This window comes from Myotis myotis, unplaced genomic scaffold (genome assembly GCF_014108235.1).
Source record: "Myotis myotis isolate mMyoMyo1 unplaced genomic scaffold, mMyoMyo1.p scaffold_m19_p_2, whole genome shotgun sequence".
Classification (NCBI taxonomy): Eukaryota; Metazoa; Chordata; class Mammalia; order Chiroptera; family Vespertilionidae; genus Myotis; species Myotis myotis.
This window is the reverse complement of record NW_023416324.1, coordinates 41,043,779-41,070,995: the sequence shown is the minus strand read 5'-3', so window position 1 is coordinate 41,070,995 and position 27,217 is coordinate 41,043,779. Positions and strand designations below refer to the sequence as shown.

Sequence of the window (27,217 nt, the reverse complement as noted above, 5' to 3'; positions counted from 1 at the left end):
TTGTTTTGTTGTTGAGCTTTAGGAGTTCTCTAGATATTCTGGGTATTAATCCCTTATCAGATATATGATAGGCAAATATTTTGCTCATTCTGTGGGATGCTTTTTTGTTCTGTTCATGATGCCTTTTGAGGAACAAAATTTTCTCAGGCACTTGTAAGGGACTGCTCTAAGACCACAGGTAAATATGGGTAAGATTTGGGATCCTCTTAAAGGATATATTGAACCATAGTCACTAAATAATACTTTCTGTGATGCTGACTTTTAAAATCAAGCGAATCCCCTCTCTTCCAAATTCTCTCCATGCTCATTCAGCTGCTCCTGTGTGGTACAGACCGAAGTACATGTTCCCTGTAGATAATAATGTGACGAGTCAAGGAAGAGATGTGCCAGCTGCTCAGGGGGACTGGCTCCCTTTCTACTTGCAAATCTTCAGGCAGCCTGCAGATGGTGCTAGAGCACTGTGTCATAGGCAGTTTCCCAGCTGACAGCCAGAAGCTAAAGATTCTTTGCAAAAGGAGCACATGGATTTACTGGGAGAACTTAAAAACAGACTTCCCGCCCTAGCTGATTTGGTTCAGTGGATAGAGCATATGCCTGCAAACTGAAGGGTCCTGGGTTTTATTCCAGTCAAGGGTACAAGCCCACGTTGCAGGATCGATCCCCAGTGGGGGTGTGTAGGAGGCAGTCGATCATCAGTGATTCTCTCTCATCATTGATGTTTCTATCTCTCTCTCCCTCTCTGAAATCAATAAAGACATATTAAAGCAAAAACAAAAACAAAAACAAAAAACAGACTTCCCTCTAAAGTTGTGGAGGGCCAGTGAAGAGACGGGAAAGATTAATCTGTTTCTAATTTCAACAAAAGGATGTTGCTAGCCCATGGCTCCCCTATATTGGAAACTCTGATCTCTCATTGTCCCTGAGTTGAGCTCCCCAATGTTAGGTCCTCTCAGGCTTGTATTTAGAGAGGAGTTTATATTTGTAGTGTTAACAGCACAACTCCATTTGGAGACCTTCTTTAAGAAAATAAAAATACTCTCTCACATCCATGTTTCTCTCTCTATCTCTTTCCTTCCCTCCTTCCACTCTCTCTAAAAGTTAATGGAAAAATATCTTTGGGTGAAAATTTTAAAAAAAAGAAAGAAAAATAAACTGGATTACTTTGTAAATACTGGTGCTTTGCCTGTCCATTACAAAAGGTGAAATTTGCTTTTATGTCTCCATCTCAAATACTTCCCCCAAATTATAAAAGGTCTCTGCACAACTGTCCATCATTTTTCTTTTTCTTTTTGTTAATCCTCACCTGAGCAGGACATGCTCATGATGAGAGAGAGAGAGAGAGAGAGAGAGAGAGAGAGAGAGAGAGAGAGAGAGAGAGAGAGAGAGAGAGATTGCTTCCTGTAAGCACCCCAATGATTAGGGATTGAACCCACAACCTAGGTATGGGCCCTGACCTGGAATCAAACTCACAACCTTTTTGTGTATGGGGTGATGTTCCAACCAACTGAGGCACCTCGCGAGGGCTGTTTGTCTTTAAACTCACTACCAGTGACTTAGGTCTTTTCATCTCTCACCTGAGTTACTGATGAAGCCTTCCACCTGATCTCTGCTTCTACCCTTAGGTCCTCCAATTCATCCTCTAAGGGAGATCTTTCTAAACTCTGCATCTGACCAGGTCCATTCAGCATCTCCATTCTGCCTGCAGGAGAAGCCTGAGGTCTTTAGCAGGGCTTCAGACTCCCCAGGGCATGAGCCCACCTACTCCCTGATGCCCAGGTTCACAGCCTGCCATTCCCCATGTCATACAGTGCATTTCAGAATTATGTGTTTATAGAAGTTAGCTGACATACCATGCTGCTCTCACCTTTATTACTTTGCATGTTATTCTCTCTACCAAGAATGTCCTTCCCTGTCTTGTTCATCTAACAATTTCGTTTAAGCATTTAAAGTCAGCTAAGACCTAACCTCCTCTCACCCCCAGGGTCCCATTCCTTAATTCCTTGGACAACTGTGTAGAACTGACCCTTTGTTCTGAAATGATCTTTGTGCATAAATAAGATTGTGTCTTATTCCCCTCTAAAGCTATGGCTAATGAGCATAATGCCTTAAAGTAGAAGCTCAATAAATTAGTGTTTTGCGACTGGGGTTAAAGTACTGATCAAGGTCATGATGTAGCCTTCAATGCCAAGTGATGCAAAGGATAAAAAATGGACAGATGCTACTGTGTCCTTTGACAGAGATATAAGAGATCCATGTTTTAGAACCGAGAAGTGCAGATTTGCTGCTAATGACCTAGACAAAAGAGCATTGGCCTGATGTTCAGAAGTTTGTATCTGACCCCCAGGTCTGGCCCTACCTCGTGATTGGAGGTAACTGAAAGTGACTGTAGCTCTCTGGGACTTAGTTTTACCAACTATTGAAGGAAAGGACTGGGTTACCTGACTGCCAAGGCTTGTTCCAGCCCTAGAGCTGCGTGTTTACGTGCTCCCGTTCCTGAGCATTGTGCACATAAAACATAACTTACCTTTTATCCTCGAGTCTGGGAAACACAACTCTCCCAACTTTGCTCATTCTTGCCATGGCCTCCTACAAAAGAGAACATGGAGTTGGAAAGCTGAACCCAAAGTGAGGCTTGTCCCAGGCAAGGGATTCTAACTAGAATTCATTTCCCCTTAAGATATTCAGTTAGTGCCCTAACTGGTTTGGCTCAGTGGATAGAGCGTCGGCCTGTGGGCTGAAAGGTCCCAGGTTCGATTCCGGCCAAGGGCATGTACCTTGGTTGCGGGCACATCCCCAGTAGGAGGTATGCAGGAGGCAGCTGATCGATGTTTCTCTCTCAGCGATGTTTCTAACTCTCTATACCTTTCCCTTCCTCTCTGTGAAAAATCAATAAAATATATTTTAAAAAAAAGATATTCAGTTAGTCCTTCCCCACCAACTTATTTTCTCTGGTAATGGGAATAAAACCCCAGTAAACACTAAAAGTTATACCTATGAGCACACAGCCTAGGGTTAATAAAAGGCTGAATATTGAGGCCTTCAGGGCATAAACAGCCCAGAGGTTGAAGCTGTTGTGACACTCGCAGGGAATGGTGGGAGACAATGACTTCTTCCCATTGCCTGGACACCTGGGCTTAAGATGCAACGTAATAAGCCACTGAGCACATTGTCCCCTTAACTCAGGACGACAATAACTGACTAGAACCCACCTGGCCCCTGTACAGTAGGATAAAATATTTAAGGCCTCTTCAGTTCACCTTGGGCTTTCCCCCCAGCAGTCTTTGAAGCTGTGAGTACAGACATGGGCCTCTGGGATGAGGCCATTCGACTTGAGTTCTGGACTCTGACTTTAGGACACTCTTGTATTTACAAGGGAACAATCAGCAGGCAGCCAGGGGCAGCATCTGGGTGGACATGTCTGGCGTGTACAGCATCAACGTCAACCATAGATGGTGTTGGCTCCATGGTAGGAATGAAATGGTTCCATTTCATTGGGCAGTCTTCCAATGCCGTGAAAGTTATGGCAAAGTGAGGGGGATGGCGTGAACCCACTCTTTGGAGTCCAGCAGACTTGACTAGGGAGATGGCGAGCAATAGCATGACACAGGTCCTCAGAAGAGGCCCTGTCTTGGAAGCAGCTGCTGAGGCCTTATTGTTAAGGATGCGGTCACTCGGGGTCACATATGTACAGCTTATTATTCCGTATGTTTATTAATTACTCACTATGTAGCAGTCACTGTGCTAGGGACACAGATTTGCATAAGACATCCTCTTTGTCCCAGAGAAACTCACATGCTACCAGAGGAGGGGAAAATGTAAAAAGCTGACTACCACACAGAATGTCAGGGACCCTGTGTATCTTCAGAACATATCCAAGTGGCCCCTGCCCATCCTTGCCACCTTCCTGTGAATTTTACACACACACTCACTCACACACTTATTATTTACCAGTACTTCCCTTCTCACGTGTCATGGATGCAGTGGTTCATGGGTTCCTTATCTGCCTTCTCCATTCCCTGCCCTAACCAGAGTGTAACTACAGGAGGCCAGGGGCTTTTCTGTTTGCTTCTTAATCTCAGCACCTAGAATATTCATAAAAGGTATCGAGCCCCTTCCATGTGCCAAGCACAGCACTCAATGTGTGTACACGGAATACAGAGAGAAAGAACACACAGGTCCCATCAAGTAGCTCCCACGGAATGGAAAAGATGTTTACCATGATCACAACAGTGTGGTAAACACGAGGTTGGAAGCAGACAAACTTCCTTTTAATGGTTATTCAGGGTTAGGAAACGTGAAGGCTTCTTCCTCTGCTCATTACTTACACACATTTACACTCCGGCAAGGATGCTCTACCAACTCTTCCCCAAGAACAGCAAGAACATTCTGAACTAGTTACCTGCCCTGAATGTATTACAAAGTACACAGTGGGGGAGATCAGGGATGCTCAGAGCAACAAGCACATGAACAGCAGAAAAGAAATGGCAGCTTTAAGTAAGGAGGATATTTTAAAAGTTATAAAAAATTATTGAAAACGAAATCATAGCGAAAGGATAAAAACTAAAAAAGGGCAGTCCGGGGCCTTTTTGTGAAGGGGCAAACATCAAACACATCGTAGGGAGGTCGCTGGCATTCACTCTAGGAGGATGTTTTAAGAGCTCTGCCCACCCAGTGTGTGTCAGGACGTTTTCCTTCCCAGGCGTAGTTCTGACTCCCTGACAGAATCCCTGTGTCTTGCTAAGATGGCCTCGGCAACCCCATGGCCAGCTTCCCCAGGCTGGGCTCAGTTTCAGACCATACTCCAGGACTGCCTTGCTGGGCGGGATCAGGAAACCTGCACCCTAGTAGGTGCCCCATAAATGTCACTTCCCTTCCTGTGGACAAAAGGCAGGCCTGGAACTCTCTCTTCCTTCCTTCATATCACCTCTGCTTGTTTTTAAAATAAATTACTAAGAAACAAACACCAGCAATAGAGACTTCAAAAGTTTAAAAAGAGGTGACTTTTTCTCAAAAAAGTACAGACTTAAGCACTGAACTCAGCTCAGGTGTCTACCCCACAGAGAAGAGTTTTTCTAACTCATCCCACTGCGTGCCTTCCTCCCTCCTAGATGGTGTTTTTTGCTCCCACAGCGGCTTGTGCTGCCAGCCATCAGAGCATGTATGACATGGCACCGCAATTTCTTCTTAGCACATCCATCTCCCCAGCTAGACAGTGAGCTCCTTAAGACACGAGCTGCTATAATTATTTCTGCTGCCAAACTCAGCATCTGGGACAGCGTACACATTCGGGGAACGTACGAGATGAATGAAGTCAGGGATCAGACATGTGAGAGAACACTTAAAATGGAAGATCTGGCTGAGATTTAAGGATGACAGATATAAGATACCAGAGTGAGCTGCAAACAGACCACCCTGAAGGATTTGCAAAAGGGGTGGTTGAGGACCCATGAATCAACTCTTAAATCTTTCGTCCACATGGGAGGTCAGGAGAAGAGCTGGATTTTTAGGAGACAACTGTGGGTTTATTGTGCATCAGGCCTCGTTCTAGGGGAGGGGTGAGAGGAGTGTCCCCCAAGTCAGGAGAGCAGGTTTCACCGAGACCAACAGGGACTCGGCCTGCCCCCGAGGTGGTGGAACCCTGAAATGAGTGTGGCTCCTGTTGGAAGGCAGGGCTGGCTGGCACGTCAGCGCAGAAGTGGAGGGCAGGTTGCACCCGGGTCAGCCAGCACAGTCACTATCTGTCAGACTCCAAAAGGCTGACTGTGTCCAGACCCCGTGGCTAGCAGTGAGAGGCTGCCATGGGCTGTCTTAGGACCCATCCAACATGGACACCTAATGGGACAGAGTCAACTTGAGAGATCTACTGGATTTCTAAGGAATTAGGAGAAGAGAAGCAAATACTAGAACAGAGCGGAATTAACCAAGCCAAGATAATGTAAGTGAGAGATTTCCGGAAGCGGAGGTCCTCCAACAAAATCTATGACAGAGCCTATAAACATCTATTAGGCTAAGAGAGCATGCAGACCATTCATGACAATGCTGATTAGATAAGAACTTTCTTACACGCCCAAGCTCTCTTCCCCGACCCCTCTGAGCACCTCCGAGGAATCAGAAAAAAAGCAAATGTGCTGGGAACAAAGTGAATGAGGAAGGAAGACTGAAGCAGCCCCCTTCTCTCCCACAACAGATCAGCCTGAGGATTGCGGAGAGGTCGTATCTCCAGATGAAAATGGAAATGATGATGACGATACATTTCTTTATATTCTCATTTCTGAATTTTGGCTACGTCTTACAACTTAAGAGACCATCAAACATGTATTATCCAACTGACTTTGTACATATCTAAGAAATTAGTGCAACTATCAGAATTTCTAACCACGGCAGAGAAAACATAGCTGCAAAAACATAAAGGAGCCGTGGGAGTAAAAAATACTTGTCTCTCAATTCTACCTCAAGAAGTTTGTTTGTTCTAAGTGCAAGTTACATATGAAGGCACAATAAACACTGGGTCAGCGTGTATTAAAATGTGAACAGGTTCAAGAGCATGTGACATTTCTTTTTCTTGTTCTTTTTTTGTGTGTTTTCGAAATTTTCTACCATGGCATATACTGATTTGATAATTGTAAGGAAAAAAAAATACTGCATTCTAAAAAATAGAAAGTTATGCTTATGGGCAGTCAAAGTGACTGGTGCTCAGCCTCCTCTCTCCTGGGAGGCAGGGCTCACTGTGGGTCTTTGACATAGTAAGGAGAACGCCCAGAGAATCAGCGCTGTCATCAGAAATAGCACTGCTGAGTTTTCTAATTTCTCCAAATAATTAACATAAAACTGAAACCTCACGAACCCACTGGCTGCAATAAATCTGGAAATTACCACAGCATAACAATACGGAGTTATTATGGAAATGCTGACACGTGCTAAATATAGCCACCCCCCACAATATATTTCTGTTCAAAGGGGTCTATTTGAAGTTGGCCTCAAAATTCATACTTTTGTCAGCAGGCAGGAGCCGGACAATCTTAATGTGCAGCACGCTACCCTCTTTGTTTGAGAGTCTAGACAGCACAATGAATGCAGTGACTTTTCTCTTTCCTTTCTGCCCACACAATGAGACCTTTTTAAAAACAAAATATTTGGTAAAATCGCATTTTAATCACTTCTTTTCTTTCTCTCTCTAAGGCAGAGCTATAAATAAACCATGAAAGTTCACATTTGATCGTTACTTCTGAAAGCGAGTGGAGGGTCTCTGTGGGGAAAATAGGGGCCCTGTCCCACGACCATGAAAGGAGGCATTCATGGGGTTTGACCCTTCCCCGCCTGGTCAGGACCCAGCTACCAGTTTGCACACAGGGCTCACCACTTCTGGGAGCAGCGTTGGCGATCACCAGGCCTGTGTGGGTGCGGGAAACACCCAGTTCTCATGCACTGTGGCCTGGTTTGGGAGCTACCGAAGGGCTTTAGGCTACACTGGGGTGAGTTACCCAGGGGAATGAAGTTAAGGAAAGGAAGGGGCTCTCAGCACCCATGGAGAAGGTGGGGATTCCCAAGTGGCAGGCACATTAACTTGGGGAGGGGAGGATCCGGGATCTTCTAGCCCTTCCCGGGGGAAGGGGAACAACAGCCTTAAGACTTGGGGAGACTATGGGGGAGTCTAGACCTAGGCACCAAAGGGCAACACAGCTTGGCAGTGTCCAGAGACATGATCTACAGGGAATAACCAGGCCCTGGCACCATGGGAGCTAGACTGTGAGCTCCCGTAGGGAGGAGTGAGGTCATCGTAGGTCTCATGCCCAGGTGACCCTCACTTACAGGCACTTGATTCCTGATAGCTCAGTAGCTAAAGGAAAAGGAAAAGGCTTTCATAACAGGGACAATGAAGATCTTCTAAGCGGTGTTCCTAAAATGGCCCGCAGGCACTCTAGGGAGAGCTCAAGGTAGGTGTTGCATTAGGATTCCGAAAGAAAGGACTGGAAGTGCCATTTATATGATTTTCAGTCTAAGGAAGTTAATTAAGCCTGGCCAGCCCTTAATATGCAGATTGTCACCAGATCCATTAGTTGGTCCAAACATCACACAGTCATGGGCCAGGTAAGATGTGAATTTCTGAAGAGGGGCGTGGGAGCTCTCACCTCTATGCCCACAGCTCCCAGAGTTTGCTATGTGCTGTTCTTTACACGGCCTAGGGAGTCATAGGGATTATCTAGTTTATTTAAAGCAACCCTCACAAAATGGGCAACCGGCTGAAAAAGATTGGGTCTAAGGATTAAAGGTAATGTTGATAATTCAGATTCAACTAAATAAGAAAATGGTGCCCTGGCCAGGTGGCTCAGTTGGTTGGAGCATCATCCCATATACCAAAAGGTGGCAGATTTGATTCCTGGTCAGGGTGTGTACGGGAGGAAACCAATCAATGTTGATGTTTCTCTCACATTGATGCCTCTCTCTTTCTTTCTCTCCCTTCTTCTCTCTAAAATCAATAAACGTATCCTTGGGTGAGGATTAAAGAAAAGAAGAAGAAAATGGAGATACTTTTATATTTGGTACTAGCTCTTTAATACTATAATGTAAAAACAATGAAGACCTAGTCAGATAAGAGCTGGGGGAAAAATCAAAATTATCAAGAATACTGTCTGAGATATAGATACACAGGCACAAACAAAAGCATTTAGCAATCATCAAAAACATACATGGCCTTCGATGTACAGTGCACCTTAAAATCCTGCATAATGTTAGCATGAAGACAGCTGTGTTTCACCTGTTTTAATAGTGTATTGAATCCATAAGCACAGAACACGTCTATGCCCATTCTTAAGTAAGTTTCCATGTATTGAGGACACAAGCTCAACATGTTTTTAACTGATAGGGTGTATGACCAAAGAAACATCTACTGGCATCTACTGACTTAGCAGACAACTTCCACGGCCACTGCTGCGTTACTGGTTTAACCAGCACTTACTTCCCAGCCCTAACTCTGTGCCACGCAGTGTGCTAATTGCTTTATGTATGTGACCTTTTTAATCCTCAAAATGACTTTATGACACAGATGTTATCATTTATCTTCACTTTATGAATCAAGGAAGTAAACAGTATAAAATTGACCCAGGGTCATAAAGGCAATATGTAGTACAGGCAGAATTCAAGCCCATTTCTGACTCCAGGCCTTAGCTTAGCCCTCCATATAGGCCCCATGGTCCTTCCTGTACCTTGTTGTGATTTGGAAGCCTCATGATTGAGTCCCCTAGGCTTGAGTTCAAATCCCACTTCTGCTACTTGTTAGCTGTGGGATCTCTTGTGTGAGAGCGAGTGTGTGTGTGTGTGTATGTGTCTGTGTGTGTGTGTGTGTGAGACATGCCAATACAATACATTGTACCTTTTCCAGAGATGCTGACACACAGCTCTGAGATATACGAACCTGCCTTCTTGAGGAACTCTGACTCATTTTACTGGAACAACAGGCTCACATGCTAATGTGTGGGCCGAGGCACATGACCCCTTCACAGAAAAACAGAGAGGATAGCAGTGTGATTTTCCTCCAACAAGCACTAAAAAATGGCTAGTTGTTCTTTTAGTTAATTTTGTTTTTATTTTTGACACAGTCATCTTTTGACCCACATCTGGTATTCTGTGCAACCTCTGTGCACTGGAAACAATAATGTCAATTTAGAAGCAGGAAGGGATGAGAGAAAGGAAAGAGTGGGAGAAGTCTTCATCATTAATCATGATATGAAGACTCAACACCTCCGTTATAATTTTAAATCCCATCTATCTACCCACCTACCTACCTACATACACACGCATATATTTTGCTTAGAGTGTTGATTACATGGGGGTACACATTTCAAATTTCATCAAACTATACATTTAAGATCTATATATTTCACTTTATGCATAATATATTTCAATTTAAAAATGATAAAAGAAAAAATATCCTATATGTGTCTAAGTATATATGTTGGTGTATCCACATTTTATTTTTTTTTTACTTATATGCCTACCAAATGGGAATAGAAATTTAAATGCCCAGTTTTCTAATCTTGATGCTAAAAGATACTTCAAATTAGCCTCTTGATCATAAAGGAGTGGAAGCTCTCCAATTCTGCAGGAAATGGAAATGCTAGTGGAAAGATGTTGAGTTTCAGAAATAAAAGGGTTAGGGTAGTATCTGGGCTCTGCTACTTACTGGATATGTGAACTAAGCCTCAGTTTTTCCATTTATAAAGTGGGAGTAATCGTATCTACTCATAGCATTGTTGAAAACCCCAGTATCCGACTCTCTGACTACCACTTCCCACTGGTCCCCTAACTGGCATTCTCATAGCAGTCAGGGCCCCTCAGGGTGGTTTTCAGGGAGAGACAAAATGATAGGCTCTGACTGAATCAGACAGACTGCCAGGGGGTAAAGTTGGGCTGTATCAGTCACTAGCTGTATTATTACGGACAAACTATTTAACTTCTTTATGCCTGTTTCCTTTCCTAAAGATGGAGATAATAATAGTATGCCTCTTGTAGGACTGCTGGTAGGATCATGTGAGTTACTGCAGGTAAATGCACTCAGAACAGAGCCAGAAGGAAGTAAATACTCCATAAATTTTGCATATTTATTAGCATGCAAGCTCCATGTGGCCAGGGGTTCTTGTTTGATTCATTCACTGCACTAAGAACTGAGCCTGGCCAAAATGGGCCATTCATAAATATTGTTTGAATCAATCAGTAAATGAGGTGAGTTAAAGTTTATCCTTTTGGGATGTTTTTACCCACAATACTTCTGACTCCAATGTTTGGGGGTTTTTCCTCAGACCAATCAATTCTCTAAATCTCCAGACAACTGGCTGTCCTACAATCAATTTAATTTGGAAACTAACTACCTGGAGTAGCATCAGACTCCACAGGTTTAAGAACTCAGTCCCACAAGACTGCAGATGTCAGTAGCAAGCCCAGGCCTCCCATACTTCTGCCGGACCAGCTGTACTAATAAATAGGAGGTTCCCATGACCAGCCCTCCCATCTTAGATTTGATGACTAGAACGGCTCACAGAACTCAGGGAAGCAGTTTGCTTACTATTACCAGTTTACTTTAAAGGACACAACTCTGGAACAGTCAAATAAAAGAGACACATAGGACAAGCTATGGGGTGTGGAGCATCCATGGCCTCTCTGGGGTGCACCACCCTAGGCTCTCCAAATCCTGTGGCTTAGCCGTTTTTATGGAGGTTTCATGACAAAGCAGGATTGATTAAATTATCAGATTTGGTGATTCACTCACTCTCCAGCCCCTCTACCTCCCTGGTGGTCAGGGGGTGATGCTGAAAGTTCCAACCTCTCTTTAATCAGGCCTTGGCCTTTCCGGCAACCAACCCCCATGATGAAGTTACTACCTAAGGTCCCCGGCCACCAGCCTTCTCATCAGCATATAAAATACACTCTTTTCACTTGAGAGATTCCACGGGTTTCAGGAATCGGGGACAAAGATCAAACATTTGAACTTTGTTCTGTAAGAGTCTCTCATCCCTAAAAACTACAATGGACTTCCCCTGGTTTCTGAGTGAAATTCAAATTTTGCAGGATAGCCTAGAACTTCAAGATGGAGCTTGTGACAATGTTTCCAACCTCATATCATGTCCTGTTCACTGTGCTCAACATGCTAGAGATACACTGGCCACCTTGCTGTTGGTTACATGCACATGCCAAGCTTGCTCCTGCCCAGGGCCTTCCTGCTTCTCTCAGGAACCCTCTTGTCCTGGATCTCTGACTGTCTAGCTTTTTTATATGATTTAGGTCCTTTTCAAATATAATCGCTATGAGGCCACCATTGGCCACTCCTAGCTGAAATGGTCCACTTCTCCCAAACGCTCTTTTTCCCATCATTTCACTTTCTTGTCTTTATTATCCTTCATAGCACGTAGCATGACCTAAGCATCTATCCTTAGTTCGCTTGTATCTTTGTTGATTGTCTCCTTCCTCACCTCTACTTGTCCTTCCATGGAGGCAGGGTCCTTGGCTTTCTTATTGTGTTGTTTTTTTTTTTATGTAGCCCAAGCTTTTAGCACAGCATTAGTTAAACATCAGCTGGAAGTACAAACTTATTGAAGGCCCACTGGAGAGGCACTATGTATCTGCATCTTGCCTCATCTGATGCTCACAAGCATTTGGTGACAGAGGCCTTATTACCTAATTTGGACTAAGGAAACAGAGGCTCAAAGAGGTTAAGTGACTTGCCTAAACCAGTAAATGGCTGAGGTAGGATTTGAAATGTGCTTTAACTCGTGAATAAGAGCAGGCCCATTCCTTGAGGAGTGCGCAACCAACAGGAAGATCTCTAGTGCGTGACTAGAGATCTGATGACTTCAGAGCCCTGCAAGACCCTAAAAGCTAGCTTTTTCCGCTGTTAGACAAAGTCAATCATAGTCATGATATTGTGCTTACAGGGGTAGGAAGGTGCATTCATTGACATATGGAAAGACTGTTCACATTAATTTTAGAAAGACAATTACTGCCAGCTGTATGACCTTGAGTGAGACCCTTCCCTTCCCTGGGACTCACTTTCCTTATCAGTAAAATGAAGGGGTTGGATTAAATTATTTCTAAAGGCTTTGCCAACTCTAAAACCTGTTGGTTTCATGCACATGTCTTTTTTAAAATTAACTCTCAGTTAACAAGGGAACCAGTGACTCCCAATGGCACACTGCATTAGGGTTTTATTAGGCCCACTCTGCGAGGGAATATACCCCACTGTGTTTCTGCAGCAAAGTACAGTTTCATTGCAATCCAGCCACAGAGAAATGGCACTGGGGGCAGCAAAAATAAGGATTCTTGCTAAAAGCATCAGACAGATTACAGACTCCCAAACTGCAAGCTATCACCCATCTAATAATCTACTGTTGATTGAAAATAAATGGTCCTACCCACATGTCTGTCTGAAAAGGCATAAAGTACTGCAGTAAGCTGGAACAGAAATAATAACAGCAATCGCTCAACAACAATAATCATGGTAGCTAACATTTACTCAGTACTTACTATGGCCCAGCACTGTATTAAATACTTTATCTACTTTATGTCCCTGATGAAAGATGACGAAATCACACGTATTTGGAACCTGTACGCTTAACCAAGCACTATGGAACAAAGGCTTTGGTGATATATATGCCATGATTCAAATCCTAGCTCTGCCACTTAATACTCTGTCCCTCAATTTATTCATTTTGAAAAGGGGGGCTTAAATACCTATTTCATAGGCCTGCTGTGTGGACTAATGCTTAGAAGGATAGCTATTACTATTATTACTATTACTAATTACCTACCAACTGAAACAAACCTTATTTTCCCAGAAAGCTTATCAAAAGCTATATGTGCCCTGACTGGTGTGGCTCACTTGGTTCATGTTGTCCCATGCACTGAAAGGTTGCAAGGATTCCCCGGCCAGGGCACATATCCGGGTTTGCAGGTTCAATCCCAGGCCGGGGCTTGTTTGGGAGGCAACTGATTGATGTTTCTTTCTTCTCTCTCTCTCTCTCTCTCTCTCTCTCTCTCTCTCTCTCTCTCTCTCTCTCCCTCTATCTCTCTCTCTCTCCCTCTCCCTTCTTCTCACTCTACAATGAATAAAAACATATTAAGGAAAAAAAAACACAAAGACTTCCCATGCATATGCTTGAGTGTTAATATTCCCAGGGCTCTCATGATCATTTCCAGACTATTGTTCTTCCATCTGCAAGTGAACACCCTGCTCCTTTGAGTTTGACACCACCCAGTGGTGGAGACACAATCATACCTACCTCCCCTGCTGTCATCGTCAGCCTCTTGCTCGCATCCCTATGTTAAATGAGACCAAGGCCTAGGTTGAAGTCTCCCTATCCACCTGGAGGTTTGTCATTATCACGTAAGATCTCAGCATCTCTTTACAAGGCCCATCCAATGCTGAGTCTCATTGGTTTAAAAATATTTCCCACTCCAGAAACTCTAGTCTCCACTTTACTTCAGCACTCACTCTCAAGCTACACCCTGAAACTGGTCATCACTGAGAGGGCTACACTTATGTCTATTCCAATATTCTAATAGCCACTTTCCGACTTAGCGCAATTTTTGCATTTGCCCCAGCATTCTTACCCAATGCCTTCCCCCACCTCATGGTGATCTCCAGAACCTCAATTCTCCCTTTTCTTTCAATCCCTATACTCCTTCCTGCTCAAACTTCTTCCATAGCTGGAATAGAGTATACTACCTATTTCATCAAACACACCAACAAACAAGAATCACCACTAATGCCCTCTTAGTTGCCAAATTCAACTGGTATCTCTAATTCACAAAAAAATCATTTAGCCAAGATATGCTTCATTTATGGATGTACGGGAGACACTTTGTTTAAGATGGAGCAGGCCATTGGGAGACTGCAACTAGAGAATGCGCAACATCTCAGAAGCTCTCAGAGGTTGAACACCTTGGACATTTACACGGCCTGCTTCAAAGTTAATTCCAAACTCACAAGATTCTTTGGCCAGCAGATGTGGAACTATAACTGGCAGCAAAGAATCAAAATGTAATGGTATTAAAACAGTGCATAATGATTAAGCTGCAAGGGATGTTGGCTAATCACTAGGGTCAGTTTCTTGGGTGTGTTAGGTTGGTAAATAAGCAAATTATCTAAGACACAGGCCATCCATCCATCCATCCATCCCTCCCTCCCTCTGCACTCCTTAAAGCTCCCTACTTTGGGTTTCCAACTCTCATAGGCCAGAGTCACATGAGAGGTAGGGCTTGGACACCCTGATCTCACATTAGGGCTGACCTTAGATTTGCTTACAGAACAGAAGTCCCTCTGGCTAAGCCAGAATTTATTTTAAACCTACTTCAGGAGGGAAAAGACAAACAGAGAGGTTGAATCTGAATCCAAGAGTTGGGGAGGCCAAGGAAAATACCAAAGCACCCAAACAAGAGAAGGGCTGGAAGGCAACTGTGAAGCCACCAGGGTAGGGAGAAAGCAGAGGTCAGACAGAGAGAGGGAAAGGTATGGAATGCAAGTCCAGGATAGGCCATTGTAGCTCCTTTTAAATTGATTTATAGTCTTTTCTGTACTCCCAAAGTCCTTTGGTTTCCCTCTACCTTAGCACTTAGCGCACAATAGGATAAATGTCTGTTTACTGATATGTCTCCCCAACTAGACTGTGAGATCTAATGGCCTCTATATTCCCAGCAACTGATATAATGTGACCCTTCTATACACGCTGAGAAATGAAAGAATGAATGAGTAGATGGATGGATGAATGAATCAGGGTGTGATATCTATAGAAAGCAATGTTAGGATCTCCCTCATTTCCTCTTTCTGGAATTTCTTAACTGTTAGGTCAACAAATTCATTGTCGGGTGTCAGGCAGTCAAGATCATGGACTCTAGATTTCCTAGACTGAAACTCTGGCTCTTCTACCTGAATGGCTCGAGCTATTGGTATCTTTTGGGCTAATCTCTTTGTGTCTTAGTTTACTCATCTGTACAATAGAAGTAAGAGAAAGAATTATTCATAGTGATTGAGAAAATGCATGCAAACCGTCAAATTAGTGCTGATAGCTTTAAAATTTGCATTACTTTTATTGTTATAATTATTATATCCAACTCCTCGCCTCCCTGCCCCTCCCCCACATGGCCCAGCACTACCTAGGATCGTGTAATGTTTTCTTGAGTGCTGCTATTTAAAGACAGCACTTCCTAATCTTGTGCTACACATGACATGCTGCCTGGGCAGGGGAGTGATAAGGAGCATGGAATGAAGGCACCATTCAACACTGAACACCAGCTGATGCCTCTGTTTAATGAGGGGAAGGAAGATGAACAATGGACAGAATGGGGGCTGCAGGGAATGAAAGTGGTAGGAGCTTCTAGTTTTAGAAACACGGAGTTTATTTCTGAGTTGGACTTCCAGGCCTTTTACCTAAAACAAACACAGAAAACAACAACTCTGTCAGCTGTGTTTATGAATATGAGCTTGCTCTGGATTTCACAAGACACAGGGAATTCGGTCTACTTCCCTCTGGTTACTAAATTATAGACAAGCACATGATGTCCTGGAAAGGGAACTGATCTGGGAATCAGGAGGCACCGGTCTTGGATTAGTCTTAGTCTGGGCTCTGTGATTTTGAATAAGTTGCTTCCTTTCTTTGGCTCTCAATTTCCTCTTCTCCAAAATGGGAAGTTGAGCCAGATTATGAAAGTTTTATTGTTAAAACCGTTAGTTATTGAGTACCTATGGTATGCCAGGCACACATCAGTGAACCTGACCACATTGGGGAACCTGACAGCTCTGACCCCTGACCTCCTGGAACTCCGAGGCCACTGAGGAAATACAGGTGTGATTGGAGAGTCTCAGAGAGAGAGACCAGACTAGACTGGGGGCTTAGGCAATGGGAGATGGAGGAACCTCTGCGAATAGGTGGAGCATTTCTTCCATTTTAACAAACGTGAGGGTCATTTGTTTTATGCAAAACACCATGCTAGGAACTAATTGATACAGGGCAGGTATTACCCCCGTTTTACAGAGAAGGAAGACAAGGTTCAGGAAAAGTAAGAAAGCTGCTCAGGGCCACAAGCTGCTAAGAGGACCGGCAGGTTCCAAGCCCTGGTCCTTCTGTCTCAGGAAGCTCACGAGCCTTCACACTAAACTGAGCCCCAAGTACACTCCAGGAAAAGAAATCAAGATGACTGCTTACAAAACAAGAACTAGGTCTCATCCTCTTTCATTCATGCAGTATGCAGAAGGGGGGCTGCCTCTCTTGGGTTCCCCCCCATAGGCACCTCCGCTCAGGAGCTGAGAGGAGGGAAGACACGCACTGGGGCCTTGCGGACTAAGCTGTAAGACTGGAAACCCAGCGCCAGAAGCAGAGAAGGAAATGGAACGAGGGAAAGTGGGTGTGGTGGGGTGTCAGTGTCAACCCACCCCCAGCCTCTGGGTTTGCGATGAGCACACTGAGGACCAGAGCGGATATCGAACTTGTCTGAATTCACAACATCTACCAATGGAGAGAAAGCCCCCATACCCAGGCCTCTTCCCTAGGACCACCCAAATCAAGTGAGCCTCCTCCGTTCAAAAAGAAGAACCGCCGAGAACCATAATTCTGTGCCCATCTCAGAGCCACCCCGGGCTATGCTAAAGGAATGGGCACTGCAGAAACGTTCTCATGAAAACTCCCAGCTGAACACACAAAGCAGCGGGCCTCCAGGGAACAGTGTGAGGATTGTCTGCAGGGATCTATGCTGCTGAGGTTACAAAAATCACAATATATGAATAGAAGAACATATGGAAGACATCAGCAAAGCCCTCGCCTTCTTCCCATATGTAAACTCGGCCTTCGCTTAAAGTCATTAAGCAAACACAGATGCAGCCAAGCCAGGCACCAGATGGCAAACGAGAGTTGGAATAAAAGGTAAAAAAAAGCTTTTGGTGTTTATTCAAAACTGGGAAGAAAGCCACGATCTAAAATGTCGCGGTTTCTGCAGAATGGTCACCTAGGGTCACCAGGACCCCAAAGTGACCAAAACATAACAACCAAGAAACCCAAGGACAATCATGGCTGGGAAACTGGAGGGAACCCTATTCTGTTTTCTGTGATTGGAAGTCAGTGTCGGGAGAAAAGATAATTTGGGGAACGGAAGCAGTGGTTCAGTCCTAGAAGGCCCGGAGAGGGACGGGAACGTGGGGGGATCCGCTTCTGCTGAGCATGTACACGTGCCAGGAGCTTTGCATCCTCGGCTCATCTCATCCTCACAACTACCCAGTAGCCACTGGCCCATTTTACAAACGAGGAGATGCCATCGGTAGCCCAAGAGAGAGCTTAGACTCCAAGATCCCACCACAGGAATCCCAACCTAGCTGTTTCCAATGCTCCCTGTGCACTGTTCCCAGCTCTGCAACTCCGATTTCTAATCTTTGACCATCTTGTCAACCATAGAATATCTGACCCAGAAAATAGTCCCTAAAAGATTCCTTTCAGCCCATAATCACAGAGCATTTGCCATGTGCCATGCCCCTGGGAATACCCAGGGATCATATCTATGTACCAGACACCCAGGAAGCCCCATGGCACTCTCTCCCCCTTCTGCTCACACCACTGGGGATAAAACCCACAACTGAGGCATATGCTCTGACCAGGAATTGAATCGGCAACCTTTCGGTGCACAGAATGATGTTCAACCGAGTCACTCAGGCTGAGCAAAGCAAGTGCTCTTATATTTGTTTACCTCTGTGTCCAGTGGATTCAGGGGTGGCCTGTGACAGCGCTGAGAATGCCTCAGAGGAGGAAAGTGACAATACTCAGAGAAGACCACAAAATCAACTGATGTCAAAGCTAGGACTACACTTAGGACTCGGGACTCCCAGGCTGCACGTCTTTCCCACGAGCTGAAGAAGGGTAGGGAGAAAATGGAGGGCTGGCAAGTAGAAGGGGCCAGGAATGTGTGTGGGGCGGGGGAGAGTGAGTGGAGCTCTTTTAGTGAATGTCCTCAAATCACTCTCAAATTCCTAAGGGGTTCTCCCCTCCACCCCCCACCTTGCATCATCTGTTCCTGGGAGAATGAAACCCAAAAGAACAAAAATTATTTGAAAGAATGATTTTGGATATGGCCAGACAGAAAGGTGAGGCTGTGTTTGGTAGCTTGGGCAGAAAATCGTTGCTAGTATATTTGCATAAATCAAATGAATCTCTGCCAGACAATCAAAAATAATGTGTCACGTTAGAAGAAAGAACAGAATAAGAAATTATCTTATCCACAGCCTCCCCCTGGGCCCTCTCTGCTTGCAAGGTTGAGAAGAGCAGCATGGCTCGGACAGCTGTCTTGTTAGACCCTCCCTATGTTGGACCCTCCGAATGTAGGAGATGAAGGCTCTCTCCTCCCCCAGGCTGTTCCAGGGCATGAAGGCCAGGGAGGGTCTCTGCATTCCTGAGCTGCATTGCCTCACAGTTATTTATGGTACATGTGCCTGTATAGTATGGTATGCATGATATGCATGCGTGATATGTATATGTGTATGCGTGCATGTAAGTAAGCAGCCTGTATGTTATGGCTTAGCTGGCATTCAGAGGGTGTGCAGACGTTCACTAGGTGGAGGATGGGAAGATGCATCCAGCAGAGGCGAGAACCACGTGGAGGAAGGGAAAGTGACACACCGAGGAATGAGGCCAGTGTGGTTGGAGCAGATAGCGCGGGGGCAGATGTGGATAAGACAGCTGAGAGGCAGAAAGGGGCCACGGCACTGGGACCTTGGAGCTCTGGGAAACCAGAGGTGCCATCCCCGGCTGCTCTGCCACATCCAGCCTGCGGGGCCAGGAGCAGAGGTCCAGGGGAAGGTGAGGGTGCACTGGCGGACGAGGGCGCAGGTGCACACAGATATGGCAGGTGCTCAGGAGGCTCTGGTGATAATCGATGGGGATGCTAGGGAGAAGGCTGTCAGAAATACTAAAGAACTTTTAGATTTGTGGCTTAGGCATCTGGCTCACTTAGGTAGAGGGACAGTGAGAATTGGTGCTTAGAGCTGTTTGCATAGAGCCAGCTTATCCAGGGTCCGTGGGTAACAGGAGAGAGAGAGACAGAGTCTCAGCCTGGGCCCCTCCTGCTCAGAAGACAGTAGCTACCAGAAGAGAACATCAAGAGAAACAATGTTGCAAAGGTTCCTCACAGACCTGGCCAAAGCTTACATCAGCCGGTCATGTGGGTTGTAAGCTCCATTATTCAGTAAGAAATGGATTTGTCCCTGTAAGTGCTGCAAGATCTGACACTTACACCTGAGATGTGAAGGCACTTTCCCCCACCTCTTTTTAAAGCAGCAGAAGCTCTGACAACCTGGGGTGTAAGTGCGGCCGCTGGGCACCCACCAGTGTGTGTGGCTCACAGCTTTGCACAGGGGCACCTTCGTTTTCTCAAGGTGGCGAGGAGGGGATGGAAGGAAATGGGTGTGAAAATGGGTGTCAAGAAAGAGGCCCTGGGGCCATGGCAAAATACCAGGACACCTGTGCACAGGCATCTTGGAGCAAGAAACTGGTGCGGGGAACCACAGAAGCCTTTATGTGGGGGTGCATGGGGTGGAGGGCTCCACAGGAAACGTGTGCAGGATGCGGATGGGATGGGGAACTCAAGGGGCACTTAGCAGCTTTTCAAGTCTGGAATGAAGATGGGGAGGCCCATTTACATAAGAAACTAGATGGGAATTTCCTCCACTTCCCTCTCTTACTCATTCCCACCAGATTCCTCCTGGGGAACAGGTCTCACTTCTGCCCTTGTGGAGGAGACGGAAATGAGAACCCCACCACTCATGAAGCGCACACCAGTGGCAATGGCTGGCATTTGCAGCGCCCTGTGTGTTTGGCACCATAGTCAGAGTACACACCTTATCTCAGCAATATTCGCAGCAACCTCAAAAGATGGATATTATCATTATTATCCCTATTTTCCAGGGGCGGGGGGGTGGGGTGGGAAAGAGGTGAACAAAAGTTGAGGAACTTGCCCAAGATCACCCAAGATTCAAGGTGGTAGAACCAGGATTCAAAACCAGGTAGAAGAATCCATTTGCTTAACTGAGTGGTATGCCAAAGGCAGGCTGGTGGCAGCTATTCACACAAGGTGTGGGCATTGGGGATGACAAATGTTTACACATTTATTATGTTTAACAAGAACGGATTAGGGGATAGTCACCATTCCAGAGGGAATCTTCATCATATCAACTATCTACATGATGGGGAAGTCTAGGAAGAGGCCCCAAAGAGGAGGGCCGGGTGTGGGAGAGATAAGTGTTGACAGAGGGAGCGAGAAGCAAAAAACTACTATGCAGCCTTTGATATCTTATGGAGAGAGAGGATAGATTTCAAGGAGGGAGGGCTTTGGAAGTATTTTCACTTTTCCCCAATAATCTTCTTTTCCTGTCTCCCTGCCCCTCTCTCCCTGCCTCCATCTCTCTTTCCTTCTTCCTCCTTCCCTTCATGTACTTTACTGAACATCTCCTTTGTGCTGATCATGATCTTAGGTTCAGGCAGTCACTGGTGAACAAAAGCACGATCCCTATCCTTGGGAAACTCCGAGCCTTGTGGAGGAGATATTAAACAAATATTCACACAGATATCTACAATGATGCTTTACACTATGTACTGTGGAGTGGAAGCACAAAGGGCTGCAGCCTATTGTGTGAGGAACACTAGCTGAGATTTATGGGATCGGGGGATACTTCCCTCTGGGAGTGACATTTAAGCTCAGGGATGAAGGAAGAGGAGGACTTAGGTCAAGAAAAGAGTTGGTGCCTAGGGTGGAGGGGTAGCATTACAGCCAAGGGAATAAAAATAATAATAACAATGATAACAGCGATGACAATCACAACAGATAAAACTTACTGAGCAGTTATTATGTGCCAGTCACTATTCTAAAGATTGAAAAGCTATTCATTTAAAAATAAGCAAATAAAAAGAAAAGCTACTCATTTAATCCTCACATCAATTCTATGAATTAATTACAGTTATTGTCCCCAGTTATCAGATAAAAAGGAGGCACAGAGAAGTGAGGTAATTTGCCCAAGATCACACAGCTGGGAGGTACAGAAACCAAGATAAAACTCAGGTTAATCTGACTCCAGGGAAGAAAGGCCCGCAGAGGAAATGAACCCTGTGGTGGGTTCTAGAATTTTTCCTAAATTCAAGGGTAGAAATCCAGGGCAGGAGTTCCAGGGGGTGAACCCGGCATTTTCCCATGTCCTGTCTGGTTCCAGTGGAAAGCAAGCAGGCATGGGGCATAAGGCCAGTTGGGAGAATACTGCAGGGGTCTAAGTTGGAATAACAGTTTACATGAAATGTCCAATAAAATAACCAACCAGCTCAACTTCTGAATGCCTTCCTTCCCTTCACGTCTCTTTCCTCTGGTTCCCTTGCCCTCTCTGTCCTCCCACCTTGCGCCTTTCAGCAGAAGGTGGAGGTCACAGTGATAGGACCCCTACCCCATTCCCTTTGCCAACCTGCAGACAGGCCCTGGCACCCCTTCCTCTCCTCTGGGGCACCCTTCCTTCTCCCCGACCCGGGACTGTCCTCTTCCAGGCCTGCACGCGGGGAGGGAGCAGCTGCTGCTATCTAGAACAACTCCCAGCTGTTCTCCCAACTTTTCTCAAGTGTTTCTGAGTGTCAATGCCCCCAATTAGTTAAAATAGGAAGGGAGGTGGTAAACAGAGGAGCAAAAGAGAGGCCTAATTTTAGCTGTAGTCAAAAGGACTTCCCTTAAAGACACTGTGATCTCAGAATACTCAGCTAAGCACATGTGGATGCTGCAGGGACAGGCTTAAGAAAGCTACAGGGGAGCATTCAAAGGCCAAGTGGGGCAGCCCCTGCCTTCCCGTTTGGCTGGATCGAACAGGAAGGGCCCGAAAACAAGACGGAATTTACTATGTTGAGTGTGCGTCCACTCAACAATGCATGGCCCCCTTCCAGCCCCGGATTGCCCTCATTTTACAGATGAGGAAACTGAGGCTCGGCCAAGTTGAAGTTACTCTGTCTGAGACGATACAGCTGACCCGAGAGCAGGGATTTAAACCTGGGTCTCTCTGGCTTCCCAGTGTCTAGCAGGAAGAAGATGGGGTCCTGAATCCAGGACAGATGGGGCACTGGGCAGACAGCTTCAGCAAAGCTTCGGGGCAGAGCCTCAGAGCAAAAATCCAGAGGCTGCTGGTTCTCAGAACACTCAGCAGCATCTCTGTAGGACCTGGCATGGACCACTCAGGGCCTTGACGTCTTCCCAGCCTGAAATCCCTCCCAGGCCTCACAAGACGTGTTGCAGGAAGGGCCAGGCTGCCACTGGCAATTTAAAGGTAGATAAATCATGTGGTGAAGGCCCCCCCACCCCTCACTCCAGCAACAAAGACCCCTGCTTTCTGCAATCAAAGAAGATGCAGTCTTGGGCAAAGGAATCTGAACTGGCTAATTCCCCCGCCTTCTTAAGGTTACGGTGGAATCTGGGCGCCTTCAGAAAACAGGCCACCTGGTAGGACTCATCATGTCAACTTCCTTCATCTCAGTTCAAGCTTAAAAGGCCTCTTCACGGGGAAGCTCCCCAGTGAGGTTTTCCATGCACATCTGGAGACTCTCCACAATGGGCCTTTGAAGGGGCCTGAAGCATTCCGGGAAGTCCGCCTCGCTGGGCTGGAGTTTAAAGAGCAGAAGCCCACATTTATTTTTCTTTCCCGCCTTCTTTGACAAAACTCCCCCCCAACCACCACTCCACCACCCCTCCTGCCCGGTGGTTTGTGGGCATTTGCAAAGCAGCCCTGATGTTCAGCTCACGACTTCCAGGGCTGCAGTCTTTACAGCAAAGCAACAACGAAGCAAAGTCTGAGGCAGCACAGGGACCAGAAAGATCTGTTTATGGGTTTGGCTCCTCCACCAGACCCTGAGTCGTGCTTTAGTCATCGTGTGGCAGAAAGAAAGAGGACTGTGGACTCAAATGGCATTGTTCCATCACTCAGCACTGGTGACATTTTGTCAAGTCACTTAAACGTTCTGATCTTTGAAATGAGTTCATAGTGTCTGCCTTGTATGGACTCTGAAACGTTACACGAGGTGGGTGAGAAAGCCACATGGCACATTGTTCGACATGGACTTTGCAGGGTTATGCTGTCCCCTCTGCCAGCTCATTCTCCCTCACATAGGCCAGCAGCTACTCATTCTGGACAATGCAACCCAGTGATGGTCTCCTCCTCTGGTGATGTCTGACCCCCTCCTGCTGAGGCCAGTCTATGTGCATGTCTTCTATGGCTCAATGCTCCCATCCTCCAATTCATAGTTCACTGTTACTTCCATTTAATGCACATGCCCACCATTCCCTCTCCCACCACAATAACAACTGTAGACACATGAGGTCTTTCATTTTCAGGGACTCTCCATACCAGGCACAATGCCTAGTATATTGATGTGCTCAGTGAGTATCAACTGACTAATACATTTAGCAAATATTTATTAAGCACCTATTACTCTCTGAGTCAAGTACTATTCTAATTACTTAAGATATAGTAGTAACTAAAATAGACACAGCCCTGCTTTTGTAAGTTCACATCCTTGTAAGAAAATCAGGGAATGCATTAAGGGATCTAGAGAGTAACATATAAAGAGTATAGAGGTCATTACTCTCATTCTTACAACAAGGAAACAGCCACCTAACTGAAAATCAACGATGTTGCCTAGACTATTTTTTGGAGAGCTGAGGTTACAGGGAAAACCACCACCCTGAGACCTGGAGAGACAGCAGAACCCACAGTCACAGTTGAGGTCTCCTTGCCTAGAGCAGAAGCCACTGGAGCCACACAATTGATGGGACACGTAAGTGGTCACTTTGATGAAGTGCTTGGGCTTAGGGTGGACCAGCATGAGACTGCGACACTTCTGGGGCTGCAGTCGTGGTGGAGGGGCCCATACTTTCATGAGTTTTACTTCTAGGAATCTTACCAGGTTCTTATGGAAGAGGCGAGAATCATCCCCCTTTGCTCTTGCTGGGGGGGGAGGAAGGGGGGAAGATGCCAGAGAGTTCTCTGTAACAAAGGCCTGCTCTTCAGAGGAGAAGACTTTCCCAGAGCCTTATCCCACCCAAGGGAGGACACCTCTCCAACTCTAGGCCCTTGTAGCTTTCCTGTTTCACCACAGATGGAGGGGAAAGGTAAGAAACGTCTGTGAAGGTCATAGCCCAAGGATGCAGGTTCACTAAGAGCTAAGATTTAATCAAAATATTATAGAGGGCTCTCCCTTCTCCACCTCGTAAAACCACACTAACAGGGCTCCAGTGTAATAATAATGGATTGCAGGTGAAAGCTGTAAGAGGCAGACTCACTCTGGGGAGGAGTTCTTAGGGAAGCCCAGAGACAGAGGAGCAATTAAAGCCTAAAGCGAGCAGGAGAAGGAAAGTCTAAAAGCACGAAGAAGAAAAGGAATAATGCAAAGTAGAAATAAATGAAATTGGACACAGGAAAACAATGGAGGAAATCTAAGAAACCAAAAACGGGTTCTTTAAAACAAAATCAATACAATTGGTACACCTTTGCCAGGCTAACCAAGATACACAGAGAGAAGACACAAATTATTAATATCAGAAGTTAGAGAGAGGTCAGCATTACTGCTCCCAGGGACATTAGTCAGATAATAAAAGAATCTTATGAGCAACTCTATGCCCACACTCTTGATAACTTAGAGAATATGGACAATTTCCTTAAAAGATGCAAACTACCAAAATTAACATGAGTAACACTTCATCTGAATAGAGCTATATCTATTAAAGAAATTGAATCAATAATAACGAAGCACCAGGCCCAGATGATTTTACTAGTAAATTCTACCAAACATTTAAGAAAGGAATTATACCAAATTACTATCTCCTCCATAAAAACAGAAGTAGAAGAAAGACATCTTAATTGTGAAGCCAGCATTCTCTAATACCTAAACCAGATATAAAGGCATTACAAAACAGGAAAGTAAAAAACTAATATATCCCCTGAATATCAATGCAAAATCCTCAATACTAAATTAGCAAATCAAATCAAATCCAACATACATTTCACTAAAGAAGATAAACAGATGGCAAATAGCATATGAAAAGATGCTAAATAGCATTTGCTGTTAGGGAATTACAAATTAAAACAACAATGAGAAGACACTATACACCTATTAGAAGAGCCCACATCCAAAAAACTGACAATACCAAATGCTGACGAGGATGTGGAACAAACGGAACTGATTCTGGGGGCAATGCAAAATAGTACAGCCAGTTTGGAGGACAGTTTGGTGGCGTCTAACAAATGTAAACAGTCTTACCATACGACCCAGGAAGTGTGTTCCTGGGTGTTTACCCAACTGGTTTTGAATACTTGTGTCCATGTAAAAACCTGCATGTGAATGTTTACTCATAATCATCAAATACTGGAGGCAACCAAGACATCATTTAGTAAGTGAATGAATGAACAAACTGGTGCATTTATGCAATGGAACACTGATGAGTACATATAGAAATATTTATAGAGAGGAGTATATACACAGGTTAGTATACACACATATATTTCCTGGTACTGTCAGCTAGCTGGGAGGGCCTAGAAGCAATAACAGCTCAGTAGAATAAGCACACTTAGTGCCCAGACCTTGGTTTCTAGTACCGTTCTCCAGTAAAAAGAATCAGGGCTCCTTAGAGGAGTAGTTGATTCAAGGGCTGGGGTCGTGATACATAAGATGAGCCTGGAACATCTTGTAGTGTCAGAAAGTAAGTAATTTAAAAACACACAAACTTACAGGGTTATGTTAGAGAATAAAGGAGCCATCTGAGGAACTCCCAATGGCCAAAACTGCAACAAATGAGCTACAAAGTACATTATTGGAGTATAACCCATGCCGGGAGCCGGTCCATCCTTGCTGTTTCAAGGGACCTGGCATATATGGCACACTGTTCTTAATATGTTTGCTCACTTTCTTGGCACTATGTGTTTTAACCAAGGTCACCTCTCTGAGAAAGGTTGTTTCCCCAGGTAGGGATTTTCCCCTGAAGTTGGGGAGGGAATAAAACCCCTTAAGTAAGTGCCGGGCGGGTAATTAATCACTTTAACTACGAACAATCACGCTTAAGCTACATAATCTTTACTTCCTGGAATGGAGATAAGAAACGCCCTAACCTTTGGAATAGAGATTGATAGGATTGGAATCAACTGGTATAAATACAGATGTAACAAGACAACAAGACACAGAACCTAGACACAGAACCTACACAGAACCTAGAGACAGAAGAACTTCGCTGGAGAGAACATGGCAAAAGATCCTGGACAGAAACTGGCCACAGAATCTAGAGACAGAACCTAGCGAGAGAACATGGCTGAAGAACCTAGAGACAGAAACTGGCCACAGAACCTGTATAGAACATGGCAAGAGAACCTGACTAGAACCTGGCTGGAGAACTAGATAGAACCTGGCTGGAGAACTGGCTACAGAATCTGGCTAGAGAACCTAGACACAGAACTTGGCTGGAGATTCTAGGCAGAACTTCGCTGGAGATCCAGACCAGAACTTGGCTGGAGATCCTGGCTAGAGATCCTGGCTAGGCTGCTGATCAACTGAACGCTGTCTCCGTGTCATTCCTTCTTCGCCGACTCTGTCCACACCTTTGGGGACCCCTGGACCTGCTGGGGTTGGACCCCAGCAAACCCAAAATATAACATAAACATCTATGAGTCCTCACTGTTACAAAGAAA

At 45.2% G+C, this 27,217-nt stretch overlaps 1 protein-coding gene across 2 annotated transcripts in view; it reads right to left on the bottom strand.

Moving 5' to 3' along the window:
- The window catches only part of FGGY (FGGY carbohydrate kinase domain containing), a 405,151-nt gene that overhangs the window by 5,723 nt on the left and 372,211 nt on the right, over positions 1-27,217 (bottom strand). For both annotated transcript variants that reach the window (XM_036351580.1, XM_036351579.1), the window contains one exon: positions 2,525-2,586. In XM_036351580.1, coding sequence (XP_036207473.1) covers positions 2,525-2,586 — 62 coding nt within the window. The remainder of the gene's footprint in view (positions 1-2,524; positions 2,587-27,217) is intronic.